Here is an 11,791-nt window from a genome sequence, read left to right as displayed (position 1 = left end):
TTTGAGGATATTGAGGTACAAACAAATCATTCTTCTTTAAACTCAATGCGCAACTGTAATTGCTGGTTTTGAGATACAGAACCAAAAGCATTATCAAGAGCATTCCAAACATCATTGGAAGAGGATAAACCGATTATATAAGGAAATACTCCTTCAAATAATGAAGAGAGAAGCCATGACGGTAATAATTGACCCTCTTGGTACCAGATCACATATTTGGGATTGGGAATAAGTTTGTTGAGATTGGTTTGAGGAGACCATTTTCTGAGGTGGGAAAAAATTATTTCTTCCATGCCAAGTAATTCTTGGCATTAAAAGGATTGATGGGCGGCAGTGGGTTGAGAGGTAAGTGAGTTTGTTGTGGCAAGTGTGAGTTGAGATGAAATGGAAATTTAAATTGGAATGGATTCTTAAATTAGTAAGGTTTTGTTACCATTTTAGGATAAATTTTGATAATTGTTACTGAATTTATCTAATTGTAACATTACATATGCTGATCTGGATAATTCTAGTATATAGTTTAGTCAGTATTTCTCTTTTTTTTCTCAAACCATATGTAAATTGAATCCTTATCTTTTTTGTAGACATAATAATTTTTCACATGTAGAGAGAATAATTTTACACTTTGCATAAGAAAGGAGAGAGAAATATTGACTAAGCGCCATATGGGAGCTATTCACTGCAATTATAACTGGAAAATCAGTAATTAAAAATCAGAGAGATTTTATTATACAAAATTTGAAAGTTTAGAGGGTTTTATGTTACATTTTAAAGTTTTAGTGTTACAACCATATAAGTAAGTTTAGGGGGTTTTATGTTACATTTTAAAGTTAAAGAACTGTAGTGTTATAACCATATAAGTTCATAGACAGTTATTGAAATTTATCTTACCATTGTACAATAGCAAATGATGAAAAAAGTTTGTTGTATATTGAATAACACAAGCACAAGCTTTTATAGTCCAAAGATATAACTGATAGAAGCAACAGATAACTATAAGAAACTAAGTGATAAAATACAACAAAGCAAGCTAATCATTATAACTGAAACAAGGATAAGAATAACCTCTAACAAAAATAACCTCACAATCTAAATATAATTTGTTAAACTTCATTAGTGGCACTCAGCCATTGAACTATTAACTTAGAACTTTGTACTTTAGAGTGGAATCTTAGCTGATAAAATCTGAGAAATCATATGCATAGTTGGCCGAGATTGAGGATTGCTATATAAACATGCAGTTGCAACCTTCATGATTGTCATCAGTTCATCTTGAACTTGAGGGGAAGGAGTTGGAAGGCGTTGGTCTAAAATATCTTCCAGGAGTGGTCTTTCAACTAAAGGGGATGACATAGAGAAGATAATTTTACCCGGACATTTCCCATTGATCACTTCTAATGCCACCACTCCAAAATTATACACGTCAAATTTTTCAGTCACCTTCATTGTGTAAGCAAGCTCTGCCACATAAAAAAAAAAAAAAAAGAAAATCAAAATTTATTAAATAAGAGTTTGCAGTATTCTTAATTTTCTTCTTTTTTTTTTTTAATTTTATCTGGATCCAATTGAGATTTGAATTCAAGACTTCTAAAGTCTCAATAGCTGAATGTGAATATGAAAATTTTGATTTTTTTTTTTCTATAGATAGGCATTTTAAAAATGGGAATTAATAGGGATAAATTTTCAAGGTAACTTCAAATCAATAGAGCCAAAGTTAGTGTATTACCTGGTGCAACATATCCATATGCTCCTGTCAGTGCAGTCCAATGGGATGAATCAGGATTTAGAAGCTTGGCAGTGCCAAAATCTGTTATGTGAACCTCGAATTCAGAATCAAGCATAATGTTTTTGCTTGCTATGTCTCGATGAATAATTGGTGGTGAGCAATTGTGGTGCATGTAAGACAGGGCATTGGCAACACCTTTAACAATATTTACCCTCTTACTCCAATCCAATTCTTTAGCTTCTTTATCATTGCCCAGGATTGTGGCCAAGTTATCGCCTTGAAGGTACTCATAAACCAGAAATGAATGTGAAGCATACGAACAAAAACCATAAAGTTTTACTATGCTCTGATGCCTTATCTCGGTTAATGCCCTGATATTGTTCAAGAACTCTTTTTCACATGTACTCTCGCCGTCATGAAATGAGTAGAGCTTCTTCACGGCTACTATAATTCCTGATGGCAAATTTGCTTTGTAGACGCTGCTACATCCTCCCTTCCCAACGCAAAATACAACATCGAAACTATTGGTAGCTTTTATGATTTCGTCATGCATGATTCTTCCAACAGAATTTGATATTGGAAATTCTTCATCATCTTGATCGTCTGCTTCTGGATCTTTTCTCTTTTGTAAACAGAAAAAAACTCCCAAGAAAGCGAGAAGTGAAAATGCTCCACAAAGAGGCAGGAAAATTATTAGAAACAACATTTTATGGCTCCTTTTGGAGGTGCGTTTGTTGATGGAAAAATTGCATGGTGGCAGTCCTGGAACATCCCCACACAATCCTTTGTTCCCCTGAAATGCTTCTATGGAAGCATTTTGAAATGCTCGGTTGGAAGGAATGGAACCTTCCAATTCGTTGTAAGATATATCGATGGACGACAAACCATGCATCTCTTCGAAAGTAATTGGAATAGAACCAGAGAGATTATTGTGAGAGATATTCAGCGTCTCCAAGCTCTCTAAACTGCTCAATTGTGATGGTATCTTTCCTGTGAGAAAGTTCCTGCTTAAATCTAACTCCGACAAGTGAGTTAACTTCCCCAACTGAATTGGAATTTCTTGGCTAAACTCATTGTTGCTCAAATTCAAATAGATGAGTGCAGCCAAGTTTCCAATATTTTCGGGAATTGATTGGTTCAATCTGTTTGCCGACAGGTCGAGATACTCAAGATCAGTTATTGATCCAAATTCTGAAGGAATCCCCTCAGAAAGCTTATTGTCATTTAAGACCACCTTCAATAAAGAAGTCAACTTCCCCAATTCATTAGGAATCCTTCCAAATAAATGATTTGAAGAAAGATCAAGTACTTTTAGTTGAGAGGCATTTCCAATATCAGTCGGTATCCTACCCGAAATATTGTTCCCTGCAATCTTTAGGGTCGACAAGTTGTGACACCCCCCCCAGTTGGATGAGATTTCACCATAGAATTTATTGTAGCTTAGATCTATGAACTTCAGGTTCGGATATACACCAAAATCTTCAGAAAGATTTCCATGGAGTTGGTTTCCATCAAAACGGGCTCTGACTAAGCTTGAGCAATTTTTCAAACTTCCAGGGATTGGACCTGTGAATTGGTTGTCATTCACGGCCAATTTCTCAAGTAATCCTCCAACGCAAATATTCTGGGGCAAAAAACCAGTGAATTGGTTTTTGTCAATGTCCAGCTCAGATAATTTCATTAGATTTCCAATTTCATGGGGGATGGAACCAGAAAGTTCGTTGTCACGAAGGAATAAGATTTGTAAGTTGCTTAAAAGACCAAATGAAGCAGGAATCGAACCATTTAGTTGATTCTCACTCAACTCTAGATCAACAAGAGACAGTAAGTTTCCCAACTCTTCAGGAATGGATCCAGAAAGTTGATTTTGGTAGAGATAAAGTTGTTCAATGTTTCTTAGCTGACCTAATGATGCCGGAATTGTGCCAGAAAGAATGTTTGTGTTAAGGCTTAGATTCGTAAGAGACTTCAAATTCTGATTTCTTCAGGGTTGGGACCGGAAAGTTGATTGTTAAACATGTTCAACACAGTGAGATTCTCTAAGAAGCCTAAAGAGGAAGGGATGGAACCTGTTAGGCTGTTGGTGTCCAGGTAAAGTTCAACCAAATTGGAGAGCTTTCCAATTTCTAGAGGAATGGGACCAGAAAGTGAATTATTGTAAAGAGATAACCAAGCAAGGTTAGTCAAATTGCCCAAGCAAGAAGGAATTGAATCATCTAGACCATTCTCATGCAATGCAAGCTCTTCAAGCAACCTTAGTTGACACATTTCTCTTGGAATTGAGCCATTTAACTTATTGTCATTGAGGTGCAATGTTCTAAGATTTGTTAGAAGGCCAATTTCTGGTGGAATTTTTTCAGACAACAGATTAATTTGCAAATCAAGATAGATGAGCTTGGTAAGGTGACCGATTTGAGGTGGGATGATGCCATATAATTCGTTAGCACTGAGATCAACGTATGCGAGTTTAGGAAGGGACGAGAATGGAAATTCTTGGAGCGTACCTTTTGAACCGGAACTTGTGAGGTTGATATTATGGACTCTTCCAGCTCTGTTGCAGCTAATTCCATGCCAGGAACATGGGCTTGCATTCGTTTCAAGGTGGCTAGAACTTGAAGTTGGATAAAGAATCCACGAAGACAGGAGCGGGCTGGCTTGGTTAAGGCTGGCTTTCCATTTTAACAGGGAACGTGCTTCATCAATAGAGTTAGAACCAACATTAAGTGAAGAATGCGAAATAACAAGCAGGATCAAAGGAACAAGTATGAGTACTCTCTTCGAGGTTGAGAATCTCATGTTTATTGTTTTGATTGAAGGCAAATAGTGACTCAGGACTCGTTAAGTAAATGTGGACATGCACGCTCCTAATATATAATTTGGGGATTTTTCTTGTTTACACCGAGTTTATCATAAACTTAAGATATAAATATATGAGATCCATATATATATAAAAATTTCCCATAATTAATCCAGTGCCTTACAAAATGTGCAAGAGAAAGACCTCAAGCCTTGAGAAAGAAGTCTTCCACTAAGGAAATTTAAGGTGTTTAAGTTATTAATTAGAATGACAACATAACGTGAAATTTAAGCTGCTTAGTCAAATGCCAACCCAGCATGACCTGCAGTATTCATCTCCGGATTTATCTAGGAAACAGCATGTCTACCTACATCAATTTAAATAATATTGGGGCATTTTTTGAGGGATGAGGCATGAGGGTTCTTTTTTTTTTTTTTTTTTTTTTTTTTTCATTTGGCTCTAATTAAAATTTAAATTTTTTTAAAAGAAATTTTGACAATTTAAGAGACAAAAAATACAAACATAGATAATTGAAAATTTCTTGTTAAAAAATAATCTAGATAGAGTAGATTTTTTTTTTCTTTTTGGACAAAAAAGAAACCTTATGCGATACTATCTTTTTGACAATTTGCTATCTCTGTTACCCACCAAAAAGTTTAAACCATCAAATATCAATAGATGAATAGGCCAGTACTAGGATTCATTGATAAAAGATTATTATTCATACTTAAAGATCTAAACTCTTTAACCAAAAGGAGTTAAGATCCACGTACATTTCGAACTACTAAATAATTCATCAAATATTATAAAAAACAAAAACAAAACCGCTGCTAAGGAGAAGAAAATAGGATTTTAAAAAAAAAAAGATGTGAGAGTAGCCACCGATGACTGCCAAAGAGAAAATTAAAGGAGAATATTCATGAAAAAGAGAGAATATATCAAATATTGGTGAAGAAGAGATAGTTATCTATTATTGTATAATTCCACCATGCTTGATCTTCCCAATATATTAAATACTTGTAGGTAGTGTTTGGTATAATTAATTTTATAAAATTTTATGAAATTCATTTATAAATCTTAATAGTATTTAGTATAAATAAATTTTACAAAATTTTATAGAATTTATTTATAAATATAAAATTTTAGTGTTTGGTTTAAATGAAAATTTATTTAAAATTCTTAATAATTAATTTCATAAAATTTATTATAACTAAATCAAATTCCATCAAAATTGATAGAATTTGCTAATAAATTCCAAACTTAAAATCATATATATTTCAAGTGATAAAATTATTCTCTTATTTTATTTTATTTTTTTCAAATACAAAATTCATTTCATTTAAAATGAATTTCATATTTAAATAAAATATTAAAAAAAATTCATTTGTAAATGAATTCTATCATGGAAATCATTTTCAAATAAAATAAATTTTATCATAGAATTGAACCAAATGAAGTCTTAGTTATAGGGTCTTAGTTATTTAATTCTACCTATTTTTTGATTGTATAGAATTTGAGTATTTCCTAAATTCATAAAGGATATGAATTTACAAATAAAATGCTCATTTTGAGTTCATTTTTTTGTGTTTATGAATATATAAATTATTAATTAAATATAAAAAATAAATATACTAATTATAGAATTGTTTATTAATATTTGGAGCATTATTGTATTAAATAGAAATTTTTTTTATAGAACTATTAGATTATAAAATATAACTAAGTAAAATTCTATATAAAATGGGTATTCTACGCCATTAATTTTATGTTGGAGGCAAATTAATCGAAGTTAAATGAAATGAGAATATCAACACAACGTAATGATTAAAATAAAACAATTTATGAGTAATAATTAATAATATTAAAGTTATTTAATCAAATGAAAAAAAAAGTTAATTTTTTATTGAATTAACGAATGCAAGGAACTAATCTTTAGGTGGACTTTACTATAAAATGAAGGATTTGAATTTTGAAATCGCCTATTTTAATTAATTAAAAAAGGCAAAGTCATCTTTTAAAGTCAACTGAAAACTTAAAATTAGAGGAATTTGTGGTCGCACTAAAAACGCTAGAGAATTTACCAAAACAAACAAAATAAGAACCACAGAAAACAAAGAAGGAAGACTTTGGTGGCTTTCACAGTCAAGTGAAGCCAGGAAAGTGCTAAATGTTGGAAAGCGATTGACTTCCCCATGACGTAAACTTCAAGCCACAAGCTTAGATTATTGGTCTTTTTAAATGAAAGAGTTTCACTTTCCCTTCCAATCTTCCTAACAAAAAATTAAAAATAATTTTTTAAAAAAGATTTTTTCTTATACACAAAATAAATAATACAAAAAGATTTGAAATATTTAATAGCATTGATGTTACATGTATATTGGTTAATCGATAAGCTATTTGCTCCGCTATTTATCGTTGTAGTCTTTTTATGAGCTTGATAATATAATTTATAAATTTAAATCTCCTTTAAAAGAAAAGATTTACACTTTATAGAGTACTCATCTCTTAAAAATAAAATAATTAATTGACAAATTCATATAAAAAACTCTTTAATAAAGAAGAAAATCCTACTAAAAAAGTAAAATATATACTCAAAATCTATCAATAAAGATAAATATAAAAATTTATTCACTTAAAATTTATCAATAATGATAAATTTAAAAAGATTTATCAAGAACTTGTTCTAAAAGGACAATGATCCGCGAGTTATAAGAAAAAAAATTTAAAAAAAAAAACTGAAAAAGAGATAGAAAAGAAAAAAAAAGAAGGATTGTCACCGGTGAAAATATTTCCTAAAAAGAAATCAAAAAAGAAATGGAGAGAAAAAAAAAGGAAAAGATGGGAATAGGAAAGAAAAATAAAAACTTTCACTCAATGAATTTTAATTTAATTTTTTAATTTAATTTAAAATTATAAAATTTTAAATTTTAATTTTAATTAGAGCAAATGGATACCTGTGCTAGCCCTCTTCTCAAGGGTTGTTACCCAGGAAACCAAAGTGAGGAAAAACTGGCTTAAGAAATTAGCGCAATGGACTAAATGAATTAGTATTAAAAATTTTAAATATTTTATATTTAATTAATAAATATTTTATATTTATTTATTATTTATTTATTGGTCTAACACTGTTTTAAAGGGGGAAAGTATTTAAGTGAAAAATAAAAGAAAGAAATATCGATGAGAAGAAAAATTTGGATATGGGGAAAGAAAGTATGAGAAAAAGTTATTTTATGAAAAATAAAATTATAGTTTAATTTCATAATTTTCTTAAAATAAGTATAAATTTAATACATAGTTATTAAATTCAAATAAAACTAATCAATCAAATCAAGTTAATTAAAAATTAAATTTAATTCAATCCGATTCCATTATTCAAACCTAAATTATAAAAATTGGGTGATAATCGACATTTAAATGGACATTTTGATGAAGCGGACTGATGCTTTTAACTTGAAAAATAGAAACGATGGTGCTAGGATTTGATCCTGTCACCTCAAAATAACCTCCTTTGCCCAATTACCTTATGATCCGAGGCCATCAATTTGTAAATTAATTCAACAAAATTTAAATTAATTTATATAAAAATGATTTCTTTTGTTAAATTATAATATACTAATATAAAATAATTAATACCTATTAACCTACCTATTTAAAATTTAAATAATTAATAATATCAATAATTTATTTTATTAATTTATTAAATTGAATTATTAAATTAAATTTTTTTATTATCTTTTATATAGTAAAAAGTATATATATATATATATATATATATATATATATATATATATATATATATATATATATATATATTTGTGTTATATAATAATATATTAATATTTATATTTCATTAATATGAATAAATTTATTATTGTAAAAATTTTAAATTCAATTATTTTTTATTATAAATAATTAAATATTATTATTTAAAATTTTAATTAATTTCTAAAATTTAACTAAATTTGTTTTAATAATTATTTATAAAATTTATACAATTATTAATTATGGTATAAGCATTATTATTAATTTTATAATATTTATTTAATAATATAACAGTTAAATATCGATTCGATCTAGTTGAATTTTAAACCCTTAACACTCTGCTTTCACCGATTCAGTGACCCAACCAAATTTAAAACCATAGTTTAAAGTTGCATTTATAATTTTAAATATTTTTCTTTTGTTTTTTTTTTTCAAATTGATGAGGACATGAAAGTGGGGCTCATATTTATTTTCTATTCTAAATTTTCTTCTCTCATCTCTTTCTGACAAGAAATGGATGAAAAATAAAATTATAATCTAATCTTATTTTCCTCTTCCTCTCTTATTTTTTATTTTCCATTTCAAACAGAGTATAAATGGAGCTAAATGTTTTTCTTCTTTGAATGGAGAAATTATATTATAAAGTGGTATTATATGCAGTGATATTATATAAAATAATAAGTCAATAGAAAATAGACACATATATAATTTTAGTTATTATTTTTTTAAAAAAAATTATTTGATAATTACTTAATAATTATAATTTTATAAAATCTATCTTTTTAATTTTATTGATTTATCATTTATTTAAGATATCATATATGAAATCAACTCCACCCAAGCAAAAAAAAAAAAAAAAAAAAAAAAATATATATATATATATATATATATATATATATATATATATATATATATATATATATATATATATATATATATATGGTGTATTTTATTGTTACTTGGTTTAAAACAAAGTAAAAATTATTTTATTATAAAAAATAAGGTAATTTAATGAAATTATAAAATTTATCTCATTAAAATTTTGTAAAATGATACTTTTTATTTAAAGTAGTCAATTACGAAAAATTTCATTAACTTAACGAAAAAATAAAATTTCTTAAATATATTAAATTATCATATTTTCCATGATATCTTAAATTTTAATTAAAATAATATATATTAAATATGAAATACTAAAAAATATATCTTATTTAATTTTGTTTATAATATTTTTTAATATTATTAAAAAATATTATATATGTTTTGTTATGTGAAGAAATTTTATTTTTTTCTATTAAGTTAATGAACTTTTATAATTGACTATTTTATGAAAAAAAAACCATTTTACAAAAATTGGATGAGATAAATTATAAAATTTTATTAAATCACCTTATTTTACGTAACAAAGTAATATTGACTTTATTTTAAATATATATTTTTCTATTGACCAGATGTTTATCCACCTTTTGATAAGATAAAATTATTAAAGAAAAATTATTAGATACATTCAGTACATATATATTATCTTTTATAATTATATAAGATTCATTTTTAATATTATAAGAATAATTAAATTTTTTATGAAAAATAAAATATTATTTTTTTTTACTCTAAATATATTTAATAATTAGTCATAATTAAAATGCAGCCAATAAATCCGCCATAAAATTAGGAATCAATTGGTTGTCCATGTGGTGAGACTTTTTTTTTTGGAGTAGGAGACCGTTTATTATGATTGTGCCCATCGTGACTTTTCCTACTCCCATTTGTCCCATGCTGAGGACTCCTCTTTAAGTAAGGACTATATGCACAGACTTTCAAATCAGCTACCAGTATTCCAGACAACAACATTGAGAATGCTATCATAGCTCAATCATGGTATGCACTTGGCTCAAAGCCAATTTAATCTTATCAATGAATATCATCTTAAAAAAAAAAAAATCAATGGAGGATGGGTCTAAAAACTTATTTTTCTTTTTTAGTAAAGTAATAGAGAACGAAAACTGAGTCGTGTGAGTAATATATTTTTAGTCATTAAATTAAAATAAATTAGGCTTAAAAACTTTTATTAACGAGGACATTATACACATATAAATTTATATCCTCTATCTCATTCTCTCCCCTATGCCTATGTGTGTATAATGTTTCAATGAAATATTAAAAATGAGACATTTAGATTTAATTTTAATATAATTTATTTCAATAAAAATAGACGTATTATTTACTTAATTACATTCATAAATAAATATTTAATTCATGAATGTATAATCGATAAATCATTTAAAATAGATTTCAATTAACATCCTCTTAATTGTATAGTATTTTGAATTCACAAAACAAAATTTCTTCACTTATGTTTTTAATTTAACATCATGATTCTAATTAATGAAAAATACTGATTATTTAACTTTATCAATACAGTGCTATTCAAAATATCTAAATGAATATAATTCTAATTCCATACAAATATTATCCGCTAAGGATAAGTATTTCACTTTATTAGAGATTCCAAACCTCACCCTAAATGGATTTTCTCTAAAATAGAAATCCTGCGTTAACTACTAAATGCTACTCAAAATAGGAATTTACCCGATGATTATATAAAGAGTTTAAACCTCCACAATCACGTATATTATTATCTCTAGTAAATTTTATATTGTACTCAGTTTTAATTACTAACTTAAGCATCAGAGAGGTTATTCAAACTAACTTATTCAGTGTTCTCTCTCTTATCTTACAGGTCCAAATCTACAAGTAAAATCCACGAGCAGTATCAGTGGTGTTGCGTGTGAGAACTAAGCAAGTCGACAGCTTGTGATTTATAACAAACCAACTAAAAATAATTTTCTATGTTATTCAAGAATTCCTTGAAAGTATCTGAGGTTCATCGATTTATTTTCTTCTCTGTTGTATTTCACCAGAATGAGATCTAAATAAAATGTTTGGGTGATCTACTTTTATTTTAAGTTTTGAAGCTGCAAAAAATAATAATTTTTCAAAATATTAAAATATACTGATTAGGGACTAGCGACTGGAATCCAATGAAGAGGGCCTCAAAATTGCATATAATGAAATGTTTTTCTTCGCACGGGCCTTAAGGTAGACCCATGTTGAGATTAGCTTGTGTAGTAGTCGAGCCAAGCTATGGGCATGTCTTTTCTCTTAATTACCGTATTAAAAAAATTAATTATTAATTTAAGTCAATGCTTTCTTTTTCCAATCATCAAGTACCAAAAGAAGCCCCCATTCTAATTTTTAATGGCAGGATTAATTTACAATTTATAATCAAAATTGTAATAACAAAATTGGTATAACACCCTTAATTTTTAAAATACTTATTATATATATAAATGTTAATATTTTATTTTATTTAAATTTTGAGATTTTATTTGAAATTTTTTGAATTTTAGAAATTGTATTTAATTTTTCAAAGTCAATAAACTTTATTAATTTTTATAAATTAATTTAAAAATCATGTGATAAAAATAAAAATATATTTGGACTCC

The 11,791-nt window shown here is 27.5% G+C and overlaps 1 protein-coding gene across 1 annotated transcript; it reads right to left on the bottom strand.

Moving 5' to 3' along the window:
• Positions 1-1,013: 1,013 nt before the first annotated feature.
• Positions 1,014-4,617, bottom strand: LOC110644882 (MDIS1-interacting receptor like kinase 2). Its single transcript, XM_058145630.1, is given in 4 exon segments — positions 1,014-1,460; positions 1,727-3,703; positions 3,706-3,942; positions 3,991-4,617. Coding segments are annotated over 4 exon segments (3,048 nt in total). The 5' UTR covers positions 4,523-4,617; the 3' UTR covers positions 1,014-1,158.
• Between the last annotated feature and the right edge of the window lie 7,174 nt (positions 4,618-11,791).

This window comes from Hevea brasiliensis, chromosome 4 (genome assembly GCF_030052815.1).
Source record: "Hevea brasiliensis isolate MT/VB/25A 57/8 chromosome 4, ASM3005281v1, whole genome shotgun sequence".
NCBI lineage: Eukaryota > Viridiplantae > Streptophyta > Magnoliopsida > Malpighiales > Euphorbiaceae > Hevea > Hevea brasiliensis.
The sequence above is the reverse complement of the archived record's forward strand: the minus strand, read 5'-3'. Positions and strand labels throughout refer to the sequence as shown.